The sequence below is a fragment of the Aulonocara sp. 'chitande type north' Nkhata Bay genome, linkage group LG11 (assembly GCF_057382095.1).
Source record: "Aulonocara sp. 'chitande type north' Nkhata Bay isolate Kocher_YH1m ecotype deep benthic linkage group LG11, A_spYH_male_GT1.1, whole genome shotgun sequence".
Taxonomy (NCBI): Eukaryota; Metazoa; Chordata; class Actinopteri; order Cichliformes; family Cichlidae; genus Aulonocara; species Aulonocara sp. 'chitande type north' Nkhata Bay.
Genome location: NC_141354.1, coordinates 15,539,201 through 15,561,584, shown reverse-complemented (window position 1 = coordinate 15,561,584; position 22,384 = coordinate 15,539,201). Strand labels below are relative to the sequence as shown.

Below are 22,384 nucleotides of genomic sequence, written 5' to 3'. Positions count from 1 at the left end.
CGAAAGTTTCTGCATTTTAACTGAAGACAAGCAAGAGTGCTGGCTTATATTTGGAAGTGTGCAGGTAAAAAGTTAGGTCCATAAATTGTTGGAATGCACAATTATTTTGTGGTTTTGCTTCTGCACACCACCAAAGACTCACAATTAACTGAACAATGAATGACAATCAGTTTCGTGGGCAGAAGAAGCCTGCCATTTAACAATTATCATAGATAGCTGGCTAATGCATTCGATCTTAAGGACTGGAGACTAAAAGAGAAAAAAAAAAACTAAAATCTAAATTTACTTGCAACACGAGAAGCGAATGATGGGAAGACTGATATGGACAAGGACAGAAACAATGATATGCTTTGGATGATGAACTGTCAAAGATGGTGGAGACAGTGTTATGGGGCATTGACATGTATAGCTGCCAGTTGAACCAGGCCACTAACTGTATACTGGTAACTGATGATAGCAAACGGGGCTGCACTCTCGTGTTCAGCCAAATATTGCAAAAATAATAGAACACTGTAAATATAAAAGGACTGGTTGTTATATAGCGCTTTCCTACTCTACTGCATACAAGCCTCAGTCACCCATTCATGCAAGCACTTTTTTCTATGCCTAAGTGTTTTCTATCCAATAATTAGACTCTGATGAAGGCATCAGGATGAACTTGTTCAGTCTTGCCTAAGGATACCAGACATTAAACCACCAACCTCCCGAATAATAGACGACCTTCTCTACCTCCTGAGCCAGATCGAGCAGTACAAATAATGACCCAAAGCATTCTGCAAAAGCAACCCAAGAGTTTCTCAAGGTAAAGGAAATGGGATATTGTTCAATGGCCAAGTCAGTCGCCTGATCTCAACCAACAGGGCATGCTTTTCTACTATTAAATCCAAAACTGAAGGGAAAAAGACAAGCAGCAACTGCAGGTGGATGCATTAAAAGGCCTTGCAGCATATTAAGGGAGGAAACAGACAATTTGGTGATATCTGTGGGTTCTAGACTTCAGGCAGTCATTGTCTGGAAAGGATTTTCATCCAAGTATTAGAAAGAATCTTACTTTTAAAATGATATTAGTTTGTTGAGTTTCTTTTGAGCCTCTAAAATTGGGGCCTGTGTGTAAAAATGGGTGTAATTCCTCAAAGGTTGATGTAAACTATTTGAATTAAAGCTGAAAGCCTGCACTTCATCTTGATTGATTTAAGAAATCCTTGCCTTTCTCCATCAGGTTATAGAGCTAATTTAATATTGTTACACTGTAACAGATTAAAAGGTATGTAACACGAAGTTAAGAAAATTTGCCTTGTCAAAACTAAAAGTCGTGTGTCATGAATGCCATGTTTCCTCTTCTCAAACAGGAGAGATGTCAGTTTGTTGTTTTTGCTAAATTTGCAGTGACACCACCACAACCTAAGGAAAACACACAGGAAATTACAGCAATAATAACAAGCTAAAATACTTTGCACATTTTGTTAGGGATTTTTGCAGTCTTCATTTCTTTAAAAAAAAAAATCCTTTCATTAAATAATTGTAACTATTAAGCAATACAACAAGCATAGAAAATAAAGCAAATGAAACCAGCTCACAAGCGCAATCAGAAAAATCCAAAACATTGCTCATATTCAAGAATGGCAGATTTGAGCTTTAGTCCCTCCAGCAGCAGCAGCAGCAGCAGCAACAACACACACACACACACACACACACAGGTTAAATTTTAACAAATCACACAGAATCTAACAGTGCAGCTGCACTTGTGCATTAACCCTCACCCTGATCCCCTCACACCCTCTTACAGCCATGATTAAGGGCCACTGGGCTCACGCAAGAGGCCATGCTATCACTCCCCACACCCTGCTAATGTACACCAACTGTACCTATAGCCCATTATGGAAGCAGAGCAAGAGTAAATTTCCGTTTAACAGCCATCATCTGCCCCGTTGTTAGTTTAAGCCAGCCATTTCATAACTGCCTCTATGTGAAGGTGGTGCATGTGTGTTAATGACAGTGAGGAAGTGTGTAGGTTTAAAGACTAGTACTGCAGGGCAGCGAAGGCAAACTTCATGTGTACACACACACACACACACACACACACACACACACACGCGCAATTGATTTTCAGAAAGGGAGAAGCTCCTCTTGCTGGAATCAAGATTAATAAGAGGCCCATCAGATCAGTTAGCAAAAGTAGGAGGGAAAAAAAAAAAAAAGAGGGGAAGAAACGGAAAAAGATATCTGTAAATTAGGAGAAAGTAACGAAGAGAGCACACAATACATACTACACATACTACCAGTTTAGTCTCTCTGCACACAAAGGAAAGAAGCCAGAAAAATACCTGCACGGCTACATTTCCACCCAACAATCCTCTACCCCTGCCCGATATAAGTCAGAGTAGAAGAGCCGATCCAACACAAGGCTTTTGTCAAGGTCCATATAGACTCATAACTAAGCCTGAACTTCTATGGAGAGTTAGACGTGCGGGCACGCACACTCTAAGGAGACTGTTCTTCTGGGACATGGGGGGCTTTAATGACAGCAAGCTGCACTGAAAAGGGGTCAGGCACGAGGGGGACGACTCATTGTTCAGAGGCCACACACACACACACACACACACACACACAGAGTCACTTTACCTCACACAGGATAACACGCCCACACTTATCCACACAAAAGTGAGCAAATAAATTCAGTTCACGCTCATACATGAATTGACAAAGTTGCAGGCTCATGTACAGTCACGGATACTGGTTTTATTTGTCTATGAATGCATACGTGAACACACACCCTTTCAGCTGTGCTTGCAGTGCGAGTGTACTCTGGGGTAGGAAGGATCCAATTTGATATGACCTTGAGAGCAGAGAGAGGTCTGGTGGAAGAGAGGGATGGAGTGTGAGGAATGAAGTGATGGTTTCAGTCAGATGCCTGTTGCAAATACTTGTGAGAAATGAGATGACCTTGAACTGACTGAGATAAATAATAGAACAAGCCACAGCAGTGTGACACAGTGACATCTGTACACGTAAAACGGGCATGCATCAAGTGTTGAAGTTAATCTAACCTACGTGTTCATGCAGCATAGTACGGTGTAATAAAGCAACAAATCACAGTCAGTTTTATTTTGATGGCTCCAGATTTACAGATATGCTAGATATCGGCACAGAATTTAAAAAGTAATCTTTTAAGTTCAACGTGAATTTTCTTCAATCATAACAACAAGCGTAAATGCACAGCATTTAAACACAAAATGAACACTGTCAAAAACTCATTCTGACAAAAAAAAAAAAAAAAAGGTTTGTTAAGATGATAAATTCAATAATTTGTTCCCCCCCATCCGGTTTAAGAAAAAAAATAAACAAGAGTGCCAAGAGACAATTACCATCTATAGCCTTTAAGTTTCTTCCATTAAAAGGAAAATTAAAAACAACATGTTTCATATTCTCTACTAGCAGACGTGAATTTTCTGGTGCAAATTAGCAAACAGAAAGGCGCGCTTATCATTGAAGACGTTTATTACAAGCAAATCACAGATGTGCATTAACAAACAGTTCTCAGCTTCTGTTTGTTCGTCTTGAGCACGCTCTTAAAAACATCAGACAGATCCCAGATGTGAATGTGTGCAGCACTGAGATCAGCAGATAAGTGGGTAATGTCGACACGCTGCAAATACAATCTGCATGTGTCATCTGTAAACGCATCCCTTAATTAAATAGGAAAAAAATCTTAGACTTCATATGGTGAAGCCAAATAGCTGCTAAAACTGGAAGTATTGAAGCCTTGGACTACAATACCTTTTAGTCATTGTGAGATGACCCTTTTCTTAGAGTTCATGTGCCCAACATGTGAACATGAACAAAATCTACCCATCCCTGCATTAGTATACTGATCAACCAGATAATTCAAAGTTGATACTTTGGCTAGTTAAGACATGTTTTGGTTGATCAGTTTCAGTTATACAGAGCCTCAAAAAGTCTAATTGTTTAGTGGACTCCACCAGCTTTGAGCTGTATTGTAATTGTCCACAACTTGTTGCAGTGAGGCATGCAATATAAAAGTTAACGAGCAGTGAAAAAAGTCTTCCATGTGGAACCATTTCAATTTACAAAATGAAAGCAGACCAACACGCACTTGTGATCTTTGAGACGCAAGAGAAACACTAGAAAATTTTTAAAGTCTCTATTCTTTGTGGTCAATATTTTGTGCTCAAATGGACACTTGCACTTTTGCTTTTTATTTTGTTAGTAAGAGAGTCATTTGGGTATTTTAAGGTAAATCCTCTATAACCTGCATCAAGACTTCTCTAGATGCTTACTGAGAATGAGCGCAGGAAAGCGGTAATTGGGAGGGTAATTCGACCAACAGCGTCTGGAACTCCACATAAACGTGTTGCTGTTGGCCTGCAATCGCACTGTGCAGTTTTTGCTTGGCTCACAGTTCAACATATTTTTAACAGCCGAGCAATAATTTTCTTACCTGTTCTTCCCACACTCTGTCCACCAGTAACATGATCTCTCTATTCTCATAGCATTCTACTCCCACACTTTTTCATTGCCTCTCTCACCATCGCTCTTGCCCACTGACATGTACATATTTACTAAATATTGCAGCAAACCTGCCAACTCCTCATATTTACTATCATGACAAAAGAAAGAAAAAAAAAAAAAAAAGACAGTCGCACACACACACACACACACACACGAATCAGAGCAGACAGAGGGAATGGCGGGTGATATGATGCAGGAGCTATCGATCAGGCCCTTCGTAACCCATTTTCTGCCTTCTCGGTGGTAGAAGAACCAGTACATGTCAGTGCGTGCATGTGTGAACTGAATTTATCAAGATGCTCTGTGTATGCATTCTATGCGAGCGTGAGAATACTGGGATCAAACTGACAAAGCGGAGGGAAAAAATAAATAAACTGAGCTTGTTTTTCTGCATTCTAGGTAATCCGAGAAGTAAATCAGGTTCCATCAATCATTTCCACAACATATCATAATGGGTGAGTTGCATGGACTAGGGACTGCCAGAGAAGGGAGGGGTACAGGGTGGAGTTCTCAGGGTGGTGGGGGTTGGGGGACAAAGTAGGGGGGAATATAAGGATTGAGGGAAGGATGGGCCTCCTGCCCTGAACTTGAACTTGGAGCTGGTGGGGTCAGAGAAGGGAGGAGAGGGTCAAGCACTCAGCGCAGCTGGAAAAGGAAAAAAAATCCAGTTGAGTGACATCAATATCTCCCAGCTTAAAGGCAGATGGGGGAACAAGGGACAGAGTGCTATTTAGCACGCTCTGTTCCAAGACAATCCCAGCATATATACACTGATGCTCGTTTTACCGTCATTCAGTGTTTGCTGGTTTTGTAAAACACAGGCAAGAATGATCGCCTGAGATATGCCACAATCACTCTTTGGATCCTGATGCACAGACTTAGGAACGTGACCCAACAAAGGTGTGTGTGTGTGTGTGTGTGGGGGGGGGGGGGGGGCAACAACTTCGACACTCTGGACTGATTCACACTGGTTAGGAAAGATTTAAAGAGATACAAGATATGGAAGGCGAAACTTTAACAGGGGAGTTGAAGAGTGCAATTTTGCAACAGTTTTAAGACGACGTGCTGATCTACATTTGCAACACAGAAACGCAATAAGTCAAACCTTGCTGACCATCTTACCTTGGTCTGGAGATAGTGGGGGTAGTAGTAGGTGTAGTGGGGGTACATTGGCTGCTGTTCCAAACGTTTTCCCATGTAGCTGGAATCCAGTTGAAGGTCCTGGAGGCTGATCACTTCCGAGGGGATGGCCTGAATTCTTTAAATGACTGCTTCCAAGAGTGGGGGATGAAGAGAGAACGCTCTCCTCTCACTGGTGAAGGTGATACACGCGCAGAAGGAGGAATGGATAGAAGAACAGATAGTGCTTGAGATTTTAGTCCGTCTACTTGTCTGAGAGCTCAAAGGGAATCTCACAGAACCATTCCTTGCGTGGGTCTGGAAAGAGATTCCGGAGTGGCAGCAGAAAGAGGTTTGGGGAGAAGGAGGTGTGGAGTGAGGAAAGGAAGATATGAAAGGATAGCAGAAATACGGGAAACAATAGAGGGAATTGAAAAGCCTGACTGAGAGGGGGGGGGAAAGCAGAGGGAAGAAGAAGAGGATGATAAGGAGGAGGAGGGATGAACGGCTGGGTTTCGGTTGCCGGTTCCCTGCACACTCCGCTCTAAAAATTTGACTCACTCTTCTTCTGTGCTGCCCTGAACATGCCCCTTAATTTGCTTTCCAGTGTCTTTCTCTTGTCTCTCTCCAGCTCTCTCTCTCTCTTCCTGTGTATCCGTTTCCCTGTCTCGTTCTTCCTCCCCCTCTTGTGTACCAGACGAGACCCTGATCCCTCTGGGAGCTCGGCTGTATCCTGGAGAACACACGCTGTCCTCTTCTCTATCCTTAAAAGACAGGGAAATCAGCGATGAACTCACACATGGATGTGGAGCTGGGGAGAAAAGAGGAGGAGGAGGAAGAGGAGGCGGAGGCGGAGGAGGAGAGAGGGTGGTCTAGAGCTGAAGCTGTGACTGCCTTTTTTTTTTCCTCACTCCCTCCCTCTTTTGTTAAGCTCCGGGGATAGATAGGTAGATACTGCTGAAGCCCGGCGTGGAGGATGAGCAAAAAGAAAAAGCCGTGGTGAAAACTCCTCTAGCTGAGGAAGAAGCAGATGGCGTTATCCAGACGTGCACTCACACAGAGGAAAATCCCTTCTGATCCACAAGGTGCCCCCTCCAACTCTCTTCTCTTCCCCTCTCTTTCTTCTCAAGCTCACTCCCTGACGGCTTGCTTCCCACTGCGCCTGGCAGCCGTCACTGTGTGTGTGTGTGTGGTGGAAGTGGTGGCGGCAACAGCGGTGGTGGAGGTGGTGGTGTGTGCGTGCGGTATGTGTGTGACTGTGCATGTAACTGAGAGGGGAGTGTGTTTGTGTGGCTGTTGGCGTCTGCTCCACTGTGCGTGCTGAGGCATAGAGGGGCTCGGCTCAGCGCAGCTATGCTCCTCCCTCGCTCTCTCTCTTCCTCTCGCTGTCTGGCTCTCTCGCCCTCTGTGTTTATGATGGAACTATAGAACAGTGGGAGTGGCTGGTCCTGCCCTCTTCCAAGCCCTTGTGAGTGTGTTTGTGCTAAATAGAATGAGAAAAAGAAAGACCGATAAGGGCTGCTCAGCTTGAAAGGTGGAGGTGGGTGGCGGTGTGAGCTGGAGTGAAGAGTGCAACGAGGATACATAAAGAATATTTGGAAAACAGAGGACCCCCTGCTGGCACCCTACAGGTGCAGCAACAATTGAGCAGCAAAATGGTCATTTTTCACTACATGTACGTGATTAATTAATGCCATCCTGGTTTAAACAGACTGTTGAGATTATCTAATATAACCAGCAGAGATAAATTAATACATAAAAGCTTATAAGCTTAAAACAGTCCCTTCCAAACTGCACAGGATGCCTTGCTGCACACAGCAATGCTACTTTCACACATGTCAGCAAAAGGGCCCGACATGGAGGGTGTATGTAGTTCAGTGGTTGTATGGCACAGTGACCCACTGACACAGTGCTGCCTGTTATGTGATGTAACCAGGTTTAAGTAGTGCTCTTACATAAGCAAAGTGAGCCATGCATGAAAAGGCTGCTCTGCCCTCTGACTACAGCTCTCTGTGAGAAAGAAAGATACAAGGGTTGGCAGACAATGCACTGCAGTGGAAAGAGGGGGCACAAGAACAGAAAGCATAAATGAAAACTCTTAGATAAGAGCTTCATTTCTTGTGGGCAATTAAACTACTTTACAGCCTGTGATGCAAAAACACATTAATATTGTGGGCTCCTCTAAGAGCCATTTGTCACTATGCCTACATGTACATTAATTTTTTCATACCACTCTCCACAGGTTTGAGTGAGTCGTGCAAGTTATAAGCAAGTCGAGCTAATCTGGTGAGTAGAGAAGTCATTGCTCTGGTCAGTTAACTCAAATAACATTCGGCCGGTCTACCTTAGTTTACACTCACTGTAGTCATAAAAAGTCACATTTTCAGCAAAAACCAAACTGTAACAACTATACTGAGTTTTGCTCTGAAATTCTAATATAACTTTATTCTTTGAACATCTTTTGAAGATGAAACCGTTTTCCTACATAACAGCTTCTGACCATACAAGGTTTTCATAATAGCAGCAATACTGGTCAGGACAAACCAGTTAAGCAAAACTGGATAACCAAAATTATATTTTTCACCTTAAAAATATACTGTAGCATCTCCCTCTCTGGTTTAAAGGGAAACTTCACGTACTTTACTAAAACTGACTGTTGAACTATTCCCATTGTCACAGAGTATTTTTTTGGCAGTAGTGGTAAAGACAGCAACACTTGTCTCTACTACTACTACTAACATAATGTTTGAGAAACATGGCTCTCGACCAAAGACTATGTAAGTGAAATGGTCCTTGAAATTACTAAATATTATTGACCAAACCAATCCCTGTTTCGTTGTTTTCCCCATAGTTCACAAAAGTGGAAAACCCAAGAGGAGAAAATGATGTTTATGCTCCTGCTTTTCTTCACCTTAAGGATACCCGTGGCCTTAGATACTCAATATTTACAAGTTTAATGGGTGGTAGAGCCTTCAGATTCCAGGCCTCTCTTCTGTGGAACCAGCTTCCAGTTTGGATTTGGAAGACAGACACCATCTCTACTTTTAAGAATCTTGAGGTAACTGGTTGATATGTGGTGCTGTAAGTCACCCTGAAACAAACTGTTGTGTTGGGCTGTTTAACGTCAAAATTGTGAAGACACGTGCATTCATGCAGTTTTCCCCTGCAACAGACTGGTGATAGAGTGGCTAAAGGCTGGTACACCATGCTTCTTGCCTAAATAAGGACATGCTACAAAAAGAAATGGACAAACAAGGACTGTTTTTTCTACGCCTAACATTCAGACACACTCATTGTTCGTATGCATCAGGAGTAATTGAGTTCAGCATCTTGCGCTAGGATACTTCGACATGCAGAGTAAAGATGCCAAGAATCTACCCACCGCCCTTAGCAGCAGACCTGCAACATTTATGTACAGACATCTTCAGGGGATGAACATAAACACTGCTCCATATATAAGAGATGGGTAAAAAATTCTATACCACTGATAACGATGATCTTTACAGCCTTTTGTGGACCAAGCACACTCAGGTCAGAGTTTATGCACTTCTGAACCCGGAGAACTTTATAATTCTGACTTTTGGATGAACTATTCTCTTGTGTCCCGTGTCCAAAATGCAGGAATTAGAGACCACTGTAGTGTTAGAACTCAGTTTATTGTCCTCTTTTAGCTCTTACTACAGAGAAGCTACAAAATATGAGTTCTTACTGACATAGGCGTAGTGTAATTGGTACAGATTTAATTGTAGGGTGACTGGTTGAACACACTGATGCAGCTCCAGCAGCCACTGCCAACATATTACCCATGTTAACAAAAGCTCTTAACACAGTCCTTAAAAATGGAAGAAAAACACAACAAATTTAATGTCCAAGGTTTGTGGAGTGTGTATACAATAAATGAAATGAAGGGCAACTTTGACCCAGTATGAAATATTCTAAATCTTCACTACCAATTCCACGTAACTCCCCTATAGTCATCCACCACACAGGGAAGCAACATAGAAAGAAAACAGAGGGTGAAACTGGATAATGAGGAAATAAAAGAAGAGGTTATGCTGCATCACCAACTGCTGGCCAGCTATAACATCCAATTTCTCTCAGCAACGCAAAAACAAACATTAAAAAGGTAACAAACCTTTTTAATGTTTCCAGGGAATTTCCCCAGTGGGTATTTACCACCAGGTAGTCCTCAGAACCGCTTGGTCAAATAAAGCTCTTATTAGGATCTAACTGGGTTTTCAAGAGTTAATTGAGGAAAATCTTACCGGTCTTACCTTAGCACTGATGTGTGAATGCAGGTCTGAGTCAAAGTGTGCAACACAGTTCTAACCTTTCATCGTGCCCGTAGGCAAGCCTGAATTCAGCACTGTAAATCCCTTTCATCTGCCTTGTTAACCATTTGACAAATTGAGCTTGTTTACTCTGCTTCTGAAACAAATGTGTCATCAGGAGTGCATACATTTATTTCAATACAATAAGAGTGTTAGGTAATCAAAATAACTTGATCTTTACAATTGTGTTTTTGTGCAAATGTAGGTGATGTTTAAGAATTGTTTTTGCATGGTTTAGTCTTCAAATTTGCTTATATACTGTCAACCACTTAGTTTTAGACTATATTTCTTCTAAAGAACCTGTGATTATTCATTACAGTAAATTATTACTAACCATAAAATCAAATTCTTTTCAACCCAAAGTAATCCTGGAAGGTAGTAAGTCATCAGATAAATGGCTGCTCATCTTACAGTGTGTATGATGTACTTGAAATGGGAGACAAGTGACTCAGATTGAAGTCATTAGCCGACAAGCAATTAAGCACAAGTACAAACCATCAAGATTTCTCTTTTGCATGAAGAAAACAGGTTCCTGCTTTGACACACACTCTTCAATTAAAAAGAAAAAATGTTAAGTTAAAATATGATGCCACATATTTTTATAACCATACAAGCTGCTCTATGAGGCTTAGAAACAATATTCCTCTGAGCTGAAGGCTAACATTGACATCCCTCTACTGTTACAGCATGCTAGCACCTGTTAATGTTAGGCTCAAAAGGTCATATTTACTATAGTTGCTTTAAACTTTAACAGTGCTGGACTTTGCCTACATTACATGTGTAACATTAACCATGGCAACCATTCTGGCAAGCAGGACATCAAATTATCCAAGCTAAAGCAGCATCACCAACTCTCACACTCATTTTTTCCTCACACTCAAAGGAAGAGGCCTCAAAGTCTTTTTTAATGTGCGAATGGCAACTTTCATATTTTAATAACACCACTTGTCCATAAACAACAAGGCATCTGAGACAGTTTAAACACTTAAACTTTCCGAAGGATAATAAAGAAGCTCTAGATGATTCATGCAATCCAGGTTTAACAAAATGTTAATGAGGCTTGAAGGGTAGTTTATTGCTGTGTGCGTAGGAGTCTCTAGACATGATCCATTTAAACATCCCCAAATCGAGAGACTTTCATAGATTTCTGCTCTAAAATCAACTGTCAGGAGCAAACAGTTACTCCTGAACACTTTTCTATACCAGACAGGTGAGTCTGTAGTATAAATAAAAAAAAATAAAATAAAAAAAAGCATTTGCATTAATGATCATCATAATGTGCCTGATCTGTTTTAGTGTAATCATAAAAAAAGAAAATTGCAACAGATATTCAACAATTTCACAAGTTTAGGAAACTAAACTGGCTCAACAGTTTTATTAAAAGGAAAGCTGATTTGAGCAGATAATTTTGGGTAGTTTTCACAGAATTCTATTCCATCATGTCCAATCTTGAATCATTTCAAATGATCAAATCACTATTTTTATTATGTTGGGGAAATAAAACAAGCGATTTGTGAGAAACTGCCAGCAGCAGAAATTATGTAAGTATACCTTTAAAGAGCATCCATTCCCTGTCAGACTCTCACACACAGTGTTTGATCGAGTAAGGTTGCACATTCATTCAACACCATGTGCAGAATGCCAAAAAACAATGCATACAAGGAGCCAAGGGATGTGTATGTGTGTAATATCAGTAGCATACCAACCGAATGTTTCATGAATTCTTAAGATTCTGCTGACACTGAAGTTTACGAAAGAGAGGGAATTGATTCCTCCACAACTTCATAGTTCTATTATGAGCAGCACAATCTTTACATCTCACTCCATACGCTGCCAGAATAAAGCTTCCTAATTACCTTATCCAGTGACAGGACAGCCTTAATTACTATAGTAAGTTCACGCCAGTTAATTGTCTTAATTTTAATATCAAACAGACTTATAAGCACAATCTAATTCTCAGCCAGTTTCTACAGACTGAATGTGTCCCTGCTGCATCTGCATTTCTTAACAAAAAGGACATTGTTCTAAGGATTTTTCCAAGTCCAATGTTTAACAAATAACAGACATCAAAGCAGTTTGTAAATGGAGCAGGAAAGGCCATGCTGTGTCTCAGGGATGCGTTTCTCTCATCACTGACCACCAGATGTATAACAAACACTGAGCCACAAAAGAGAGTGAGGGGAAAAAAAAGAAGAAAAAACAAGAGTCAAATCCTTACATGTTAGTTCAGATACAGCTGGAAAAATACAAGAGGTCATATGATGATGATAGTCCTCTACAGAAGCTGCACTGGTAGGATTCAGGAAAAACACTTGCCAGGATATCACCACACACGCGCACACACACAGTGGTATTCGCACACAGCAGATTTACAGTGGTAAATGGACTATTACATCCAATTGCCACACACAGCATGAGGAAATTTGTCTCATTGTGAGTCTCCTGAGATACAAACATGGGGACTACACAGAATGCAGAATAAACGGTTTCCTCAATCCAGGAACTCAAAGGGGAAGAAATTAAACCTAAAGAAATGATATCATTGGCATTGTGTGTTTACATCTACGCCACATTCTCTCAACTGTTTTTTGCACATTGTCAGTACTGCTGAAGATTTTAAAGAAAGTGAATTGGCAACTGTAACTGTAACTTCTGTCGGTGCTGTGCTTTTGGAAATCGAATTTCCCAGAGGAACCCACCCGAGGGATTAATAAAGTTCTATCTTATCTTAAACACAGGTAAGGCTGGTGGTTTAATAACCTGCTCTTCCTCCCCCCTGATACCTCAGATTGCTCCTGCTGTGTGATGATGTAGGACACAAAGACTGATTCAAGCCTCTAATGTAGCAGCTAGGAAAGACCAAAAGTTACACATCTCACCTGCAATTCAAAACTTCCCTGCTGATTTATTGCATTGATTTAATTTGCCACTCATCTATTTCAACTGGGTCTCCTTTATGTACTAATTAATTTGTTGTTGTTGTTTTTTAAATACAATTGTAAATAATGTGAATATACAAATAAAATGTCTTGAAGTTAATATCCAAGTCTTGAAATTTAGTGAATCTTTACACCTTCCCACATTCTCAAAGACTTCTTTAATAGCAGAGGTAAGTAAAGCCACACGCTGCCTCAAAGTATTGATAAGAAGTAAGATTAAGTGCTAAACTCAGTCAATGGGCTACCAGAGTATATTGTAAGTATTGTAAGTATTACTGTAAGTTGGAATGACAGTTTAGCAGTCAATACCAATACCAGTATAATTACACAATTTTTCACACCCAATTTGATACATATTATTCCATGTACCTAAACATAAAATCCTCGATTAAAAAAAAAAAACCAAAACAATAATTTTAAAAAAATAATTTAATTTTTTTTTTTTTTATTATTTTTATTTTATTTTATTTTTTTAAATGAATGGCATGGTTATAGCACACCATTTAAATGCTAAGATTCTGCTTACAGGACAAGTTATTTACATCAAATTATCTTAAACATTTATATGACATGAGCCATTACAAATATTATAGCCTTTGTGATGTAGCTGACTTTACAACTGCAATGCCAGCTTTCCCAACCTAAATGGAAATGCATACTTCGCAGTAACATAAGGAGAATGATCATTTGGATGTTGCTGGATATTGACTGAAACTCATTCACCTTGAAATCTGTGAATAAATCAGGTAGTTGGGTTTTTAGGTGCTTTACTAAACCTAATGTTTATTGTATATTTCCTTTTAGGGATCAGTTATTCCCCTTTGCATTTTGAGGTGGATGACCAAAGTATTTCCATACCCAACTCTTACTGCCTTCATCAACAAGTCAGGTTGGCACCATCTTGGCAGCTGCAGTAGTCACCATTGTAGTTTTTACTGTGTTTATTGTCATCCTTCTTCAACATGTGTAGAGGCTAGAACACTTGTATGCTGCCCCATTCATTTAATTTTTTTTTTTTAAACTAATTTCAAGGGTCCCCATTATGTAGCTATTATATTGTTGTTTTGTTGCCAAGGAAAGTTCTTTTGTGTCTGGTGTAATGTCAGATAATGTGGAGAAAGCTTGCAGCAAAAAGAAAATAAATGCAATTTTTAATAATTATTTCCTACACCAATATTGAATGTATTGACAGTCATTTTGCCTTTGACTGGGTTTATACTGAGAAATGTTACAGGATGATACTAGCCAACACTTGTCTTTAACCAGCAAAAATGCCTGTAGGCTTACTGGGGCAGTGTCGGCTCAGACTAGCTCAGATTCTAGTCTTTCTTATAACAGATACTAGTTGTTAGATTTGGTTAATCCAAATACATGGAATTTTAAGTAATGTAAGATCTTATCTAAAGTATTCCGACGCTTTGGAGAAGTACTGACAGACAGAATGCATGACTCTGTTAGTGCAGTAGCTGTACTGTGCTGTAGGTAGTCTAATCCTAATGTAATGTTCAGCCTGAAACTAATCACATACAGCACCTCTAAATAAATCAGGAAATCATCTTCAGTTCTACGACACAAATAATGGGATGGCTCTAGCTCAGTTGGTAGAGCGGGACACCTACTCACCGCAAGATTGGTGGTTCAATCCCAGTCTGCTCTAGTCTGCATGCCAAATATCCTTGGGCAAGATACTAACCCCATGTTGCCCTCCGATGCATCCATCAGAGCATGAATGTGAGTGAATGTTAGATAGAAGCACTAAAAACCTTAGATAAGTGCTTGTGTAAATGCACATGATTGGGTGAATGCACAAGTTGTGTAAAGCGCATTGAGTGCTCAGTGAGAGTAGAAAAGCGCTATACAAGAACCAGTCCATTTACCAACTTTAAGTATTTTTACTTAAGCATCTATGATAGCAAGTGACACTAGCAAAAATATTCTGAAATATGAGGCACAGCATTTTTAAATGGACAACAGCAAGAAGCAGATTAAGAACAGAGGACACACGTTCATGTTTCAGGCAATGAGACAGGCAGACAAGCTAGTGGAGAGATTGTGTTACAGTATATGGGAAAAATTCCAAACCATCTCCACTGCCATAAGGCCATATGAAATATCACTTCAAACCAATAACCCCTTGTACAACAGTGTATGCTTCATTACATGACTGAATCAAAACTGTGACAAATCACCTTAGGCCCCTTTGCAAATCCCACTCCTCCCATGCTCTTTTCTTCTCCCTCCCTCTCCCCTCCCATCTCAACAGTAAGGGATGGCTCACTTTAACACAGATCATCATTTTATTAAAAATGAAAAAAAGAGCAGCGCGTCAGTGGATTCATTTTAACAATTATGCAAATCAGACAGGAGATGAAGCTTTTATTAATGTTAGAGAAGTGTTGCATCAGATACTGCAGAAGTTCATTAAGTTACTCCTGCTGAAGATGAACACATTCTGATTAGTTTCACGTCACTGTGGTCTGTATCACATTATCTTCCTGGGCTGTGTCAGCGCAAAACTCCCCATGGATCTTTTGCTCCAGTAATATATGCACACGGGGTGGTACTTCACAATTAAAAAGTGCACAAGCTGGATTAATACCAAGATGTCTTCTGTGTTTTGTTGTGGTATCACAACATAATATAGGGGGTCGATTTTGTACCTCCACTTCTTCCACTTTATGGAATAATATATCACTCATAATTCATTCCCAGTTTTAATCATCCCCGTCCTTCAGTCACTGCACTCTTGCAAAAAATGATGCCAGTCTACCTGGCTCTCTCCAGCCCTCTCTTTCTCTGTCTTTCTGTGCAGGTACAGGGCATGTGAGGTGGTGGACCGTGACTGACTGACTAGAGCCCATGCTTGCTGTGGCTTCGAGGGGTAATTAATTTCAGCAAACGACCGCCACGTCTGTCGACTTTTATAAACGACCGTTTACGCGCTATGGACAATTTAACCACTCCACTGAGCCCGCCTTGACAGAGATGAGTAGAGAGATGTAGGAGAGGAAAGGATAGACGGGGGGAGAGACAGGGGATGGGGACCACGCTGCTAGGTGACTGATGGGAGATTTAATCAATAGAGTAAGCACATTTACTCTCATGATGCTCACCCAACATCCATATTCATAGTCTTAATTCTCTTGACGCCTACGCTGTTGCACACCACACAAATTATAATGCATGAAGGATTTCACTACATCTCATCCGGCCTCATCAAAGGCCAGTATCATCACTGCTAATTACGTGTTCCACAGTGGAATAAACATCATTGTGGTACTCTAGTCAAATGACACTACTCTAGATCTAAGCTTAATTTGATAACCAAAATGACTGTCTTCATCTGTATCCTGGCACAGACACCTGAACAGACCAATTTTCTACTTATTAATGTCACTGCCCATATTTGGAATCATTGGAGAAGAGGAAGGGGGGAAAAGGCAACTATGTCACAATAATGTCCTCCTTTTCAACAAAATGATGACATCTGAACTTTTTGTTAGAGAAAATGTTTGAATTGGCTGTGACTCGGCTGTGATAGTACTGAACAATGTCTGGTTACTGTTTGCTGTAATTACTTAAATCTAGACATCATCTCTTAAATCCGAAGAATAACTGCTCGGGCAACCTCCACCCAACTATTCACCCTTGCATCCTTGAAATATAGGCTGCACCACTCGGAAAATACAGCTGAATCTACAAAGAACTTTATTAAAGGAGATACAAACTACATTAATTACCATAAGAAATTAGATAAACAGATAACGTATTGTGATTTTTGTCTGAATTATCCTCTCTGTAGCTAATTAAATATACAGCATTTTTTCTGACTGACTCGACCTATAAGCATATCCCAGGAGTGCTTAACTACTACAAGGAAATACTGATTTCAGAAAGATGCCACTTTCTGCAGTAACTAGAAAGACAATGAATCACAAAAGGACAAATAAAATCATTCTCATTTCTTTCATCTGGATTTTCTTTTCAGCCATGTAGGAAATTGCTCCTGGTTTTTATAGACCGAGACGGAAGCTGTCAGGGTCCATATTCTATATTCACCTCCTTTACATTTCTACTCCAAATATGACCCGCTTACAATTTTCTGCACCCTCCTAAAAGGTCAATAACACTAAAGCAGCTTGGTTTTCTCAGTGCAAGACTGTTTTTATAACTTAGCAGCATGTAACACTGCTTTCTTCCCCCCTCTGAATTTCCAGAGACCAAGACGTGCAGAGCCACACCGCAGTCATTCGGCACTCTGTCAGCTGAGTCCTGTGAAAACCGTAGTGTTTGCCTCTAACACTATCGGGTTGCCAGACTATTAGCACTGCAGCCCCACTCTGCTTTGTTCCCCTTGCCAAAGCAAGTTACATGGCTCGCCTCGATGTCAGTGTTTTCACAGCTAGACATATATTACTGTGTGACATCAAGCCCAGGGGCTTATTGATCTGCTGGATTGTATGACAGGACCCTTTATGGCATTTGCTGGAATGTATGACAGTAGTATGCCTGCCTCAATACTTGGCAGGGATAACTATAGTATACCACAGTGTAGAACAGACTAGTGGAGCCATATGAGGGCCTGCGGCAGCTAGTGTTTCCATAGCTACAGTGGGCGGGGGATTGTTTACTGTCCGAGAATGAGAGAATAACTGAAGATCTTTATGCTGAGTAACAATTTCTGTTCCCGTGTGTGTATCCCTTCTGGACGGGAGCTTTTTGTAAGACTGAAGGTTCCCAAGTGTATACCCCACAGCACCGCCTCTTAATAGGAGCCCCCCCACCCCTGTCTAGTTTGTCCATACACACAAGTACATATGCACTAGCCGTCATGCACATGCAAAGCCTACACGCACATTCCATTGTACGCTTCACCAAGCTAGTGTAATCAGGGCAGCATAATGTGTTTACCTCTCTAAGGTACGAGAGTTTGATTAAGGAGCAGCCATCTGGCAGAGGAGAGGAGAGGAGAGGAGAAAAGAGGAGGAGAGGAGAGACTGTAACCTCTACTTTAATAAATAAAATCAATCCTGCCATTGTAGTCATTATGCCCACGCAGACATGTCTGTACTATAATCAATCAGTAGAATTGCAGTTCAGCCTCTAGAACAAACTATACGAGACATAAAACTGACCATTAACAACTGCAACACCTGCCTGATATCACCATCACGCAGACATAAACCACCAGTGTCTGTAGCCAACATCTAGTTGACATTAGCATATTATGAGAGCCAAATGTCATCATTTGCTACTTCTTTTTCCAAGCTGCTGTTAATTAGCCAACCAAGCAATCACTTAAGACATTATTATCAACAAGTAGTGATGGGTAAGAACAGGTGGCCTTATCTAAAGCCATGTTAGTTTAACACAGAGGTCTCAAAGTCACGGCCTGGTGGCCACTTGCAGCCCACGTCACCCCTACTTGTGGCCACGAAGAAATATAATAAAATGTGGCCCTTGAAGTTATTTTGTTAGGGAGGAGATGTTTGTTGTTGAGTGCAATGTTAAAATAATTTCTTTAAAAAGCAAAAAAAAAAAAAAAGACTTAATATGAAGGCAATATGAGCAGAGAGTACAAACATGTTGAGGGATTGGCTGTGTTAGTTCAGTGAGAGTTATTTGTAGAGAAAACAATTTTCACTAGCAGTCAAAAACTAATGTGTACACTTACATCTGTATTCTTATTTTGTTAAATACGAACAAAATTATAACAGAAGTGCTGTCACGTGTCTGGCCAGAAAGAGAGTACCAATTTGTTTTTTTGGTAGTTCAATGAATGGTCAATGAAAGGCTTCAGTTAAGAGTGAGGAAATATTTGTGGGTGTTTTCTTGTTTGTGTTTTTGTACTACTTGAACACTAAAGTGGCCCTCCAATGAGATGACAGCGCCAACAGTGGCCCACAGCTCATTTAAGCTTGAGACCCCTGGTTTAAAGCATAAAGGCAACTGAGAGGTACCAAGTACCTCCACCAAGAAGGCTTCTTTTTCATTGCCATTTGTCTTTTAGTTGCCTGTTTGTCATTGTAAAAATAATTCTTAAAGTTGTTTTGAATTAAGTAGAGAGAAGGAAAAAAGCAAAAGAAGAACCCTATAGCCCATTTGGTTGTATCAAATGCTAGATTATTTTGATCAAGGCAAGTTAAAAGCATCTACAAAAAACAAAAATCTAAGGTTTTGTAAGGACACTTTCTTCAACCCATGCTCACCAAAATTATCACTAATGATCTTCCAAATCAAGCCTCACCAAAGTTACCGCAGGGATGTTTGCTTTTCAAAAGCATCATGGCTGATCAAGAAGTCGCAAAGTATACAAAGGAAGTACAATAAGGGTAACACTTCACCAATAGTGGATACTGCAAAAGCCAAAACACATTAAAACAATCTGTTAACTTTGCAAAGATATAGTGGTATCGCTTTTAAAGTTGCACATCACAGAAGAGTGGACTAATAGCCAATTTATGATTTAACAGAAATTTTACACAAAACGGCGTCCACTTCCTGTTGCCTTAACTAATCAAGTTCTCTAGCTGCAACAGCACAAAACTATATATGGTGACCTAAAGCCACAACTAAGAAAATACAGTATTTAATTTAAAAAATGAAGGGATGTCAGGGGTAAATAATAGCAGGATCTTGCAGGATATAGCCTTCCTCTGCTCTCCCTGCGGTACCTGACAGGCCTGCAGCTAAGCTCACCCTCAGCCATTACTTCTGCTATAGCCTTCCTGCTCCATTAAACTCAACAAGCTTAACTCAATGGCTTTCATTCCTCACAGCAACGGCTTCTGCTTCATACCCTGGTGGCTTTTAACGGGAGAGGGGCAATTTGAGTGGGGGGGACAGCATTTCCCTTGTTAACACAAAATATGTCATGCATTGCCCTTGTTAACTTTGAAAGAAAAATCAGTGAAAACAATATTTTTACCTTCTCTGGTCTCCCTGTTGCTGAATATGAAGATGTCGTTCACTGAGCGGTACGGCAACGACCTAAAAAGCTACAATAAAAAAGGAGTCATTAAGTTATACTGCCCTTGCCCTGCTGTTGCATTTAATCTAGCAGTTTTAATACAGAGAAAGTAAACTACACCCTACTTTAAGTCTAGCATCAAGCAGGATTCCAGTTTGAGTCAACGATTACTGATTATGAGAAAACAGGAAAAAGAAAACTCTTTTAATGATAGCTCCCAGAGTCTTTATTCTTCAAAGGAACAATCTTTAGAGATAATATCTGCCCTGTCTGATGATTTGTAGCAGTATAACTTTCTGGCATTAATTTGAAACGCATGTTTAGAGATGAGTTAAGCATGTTGGCTCCCAAGGAGGACACCAGTCTCACCAGTTTGTGTGCCTGCATGGGATATTTGAAATTTGATTCCCCTCTCCCGTGTCTTCTATTGATAATACAGTCATGAATAGTAACATTTTTATACATCAACAAAAGAAATGTATTGCAGTTTATACCACCAGGAGATTTAAGTTTTTTAGTGCTGCTGCATTCATGGATTACAGCTAGCACTAGACTACATGGGCACGGCTGTTTGATAGAAACCTTTACACCTCCTATGAAGCTCATTTTGATTACACAAGAGATGCTAAGGGACTCTCCTGAGCTGAGCTACTGCTCTTGGGTTATGGACGAATTGTGTTGGCTTATTGGGGCCTAGTTTGGTTGCCTAGCTTACCTTCTGTATTGTGGTTGCTGCTGTTTATCAATGACCACAGGCAGCAGTGTGACTGGCTCTTCCGGACACTGCTGCCAACACACATCTGTTGTTTTTTTTAATTAACATGTCTCTCTCTGGACCATCTGGGATCTTTACCCCCTCACCAAGTTTTAGAACTTCTATGGAAAAAGACTCATTTAATCTTTAAGTAAAACCTTTATATCCCATGTGATTGGATGGCTCTCTCTCTCTCCAATCACAATTGATGGCGCTGCTGTATTTTCAATCTCAAAGCTCTGAATTGCATCCTCACTGTGCAAAAAGTACTCTTAACGCTCTACTGCCAGAGACTAAAACACATTCTAGGATATTGAATGGTTTTATTTTGCTGCTATTTTTAACTGGGAATGTGCAATCAAACCTTGGCCCTATGAAAAATATTACCACTATTAAAAATATAGTAGATCCTGGCTTTGTGTATGCTAATGTTAGAAGAACTCTCCATAAAATGGACTTGATCAAGATCTCGGCTGCCCCAATTAACATGGATATTATGGTGTTATTATAAACTCAGCCAAAAGAGTCAGTACCTGATAATCTGACAAGATTTTTTTCCTAGAGTGTTTGCAGCACTGATCATAACGGTGGTAGAGTTGCAATGTTTGTCAAATCAGTTTTGTACCTCCTTAACAAAATCTAACAAACCTAAAGCCAGACAGTTTGAACTGCTTGCAGTTAAAATATGAGTAGGATGATATAAAAGATGCCATTTCCTCTCTGCCATCTTACAAAGTCTGAGAGATTCAAAATTAATTGTCCTGTGTGACTTAAAATGGGATTTGGTCATGTTCTGCATCCAAGTGCCTGCAGGAATCTTTAAACCTAATGCAATTTCTTAATGTTCCTATAAGGGTTAACTCAAAAGATCCAAGACCCTACAAATCCACCCAACAACTATTCATCCACTGCAGTACTTTTAATGACTTACGCGAACATTGTGGTAACACTTCTGTAAGACATACTAGTTCAAACCTTGTGTTTTTAAAAGATATTTTAAAGAATCTGATGAATAAGCTCTTTTAAATTACATGTACAATAGTGATATTAGCAGAGTTAATGTAATACATTATGTTGAGTTTGCATGGGAACATTTTTACAATAGGCAATGAATATGCTCCTATAAAGAAATTTGGATTATCTGTGAAATACATGGTTCACAGTATAAGTACTCAGGGAAATGAATGCCAATGCTAGGTCAACAAATTCCCCTGCAGACTGAACTTCCTACAGAGGGGTAAGAAATAGACCTCAGATGGAAGTTTGACCATCACAAAACTACATTAGTTCTATATAGGAAAACTCAGTTAAAATCAAAAGTAAAACTGATATTCAGCATTTTGATGAACAATTTATATCAACTAGTTCTGTTTTTCATCCAAATGTAGCAAAGTCTCAGTTTTCTAATTTGAATTCTCTCTGGATCCATTTCTTTTGTGACAATCAATAAACCTTTGAAATCTACTGAGCCAAAAAAAACAGTCATCTGAATCCCCATCTTCTAAAGCTTACAGTGGATTTTTTTACTCATATTTGAGTCAGACTAATATAATCCTTAAAAAAAAAAAAGAGAAGAAGAAAAAAAACAAACTGTAAAGCATCCCATGCTCTGCCCTTATTTAGGGTTGGGCATCATTCAGATTTACGAAATTAGCATCATATATCTGCAGCTTCTCATATTAAGATTCTACACTTTGTAATAAAGTCATTTGAAAAAAACTTGACAATAATACCTTACACT

The 22,384-nt window shown here is 40.1% G+C and overlaps 1 protein-coding gene and 1 long non-coding RNA gene across 6 annotated transcripts in view; one reads left to right on the top strand and one right to left on the bottom strand.

Moving 5' to 3' along the window:
- LOC147318693 (RNA-binding motif, single-stranded-interacting protein 3-like) overlaps window positions 1-22,384 on the bottom strand; it is a 167,413-nt gene that overhangs the window by 117,671 nt on the left and 27,358 nt on the right. The window contains exon 2 of one of the 5 annotated variants that reach the window (XM_086310777.1): window positions 19,848-19,917. The exons of 2 other annotated variants lie outside the window; for them this stretch is intronic. Coding sequence is in view for 2 of the 3 variants with exons in the window: in XM_086310774.1 (XP_086166900.1) it covers window positions 5,653-5,727 (75 nt within the window). In the remaining variant the exon portion in view is untranslated. Of the gene's footprint in view, window positions 1-5,652; window positions 6,929-19,847; window positions 19,918-22,384 lie in introns of those variants that run through there. 2 more of the 5 variants (XM_086310774.1, XM_086310773.1) reach the window with 2 other exon arrangements.
- LOC147318694 (uncharacterized) lies at window positions 6,319-13,149 on the top strand. Its single transcript, XR_015131482.1, has 3 exons — window positions 6,319-6,734; window positions 7,892-7,935; window positions 8,501-13,149. It is a non-coding gene; the product is annotated as an uncharacterized LOC147318694 (long non-coding RNA).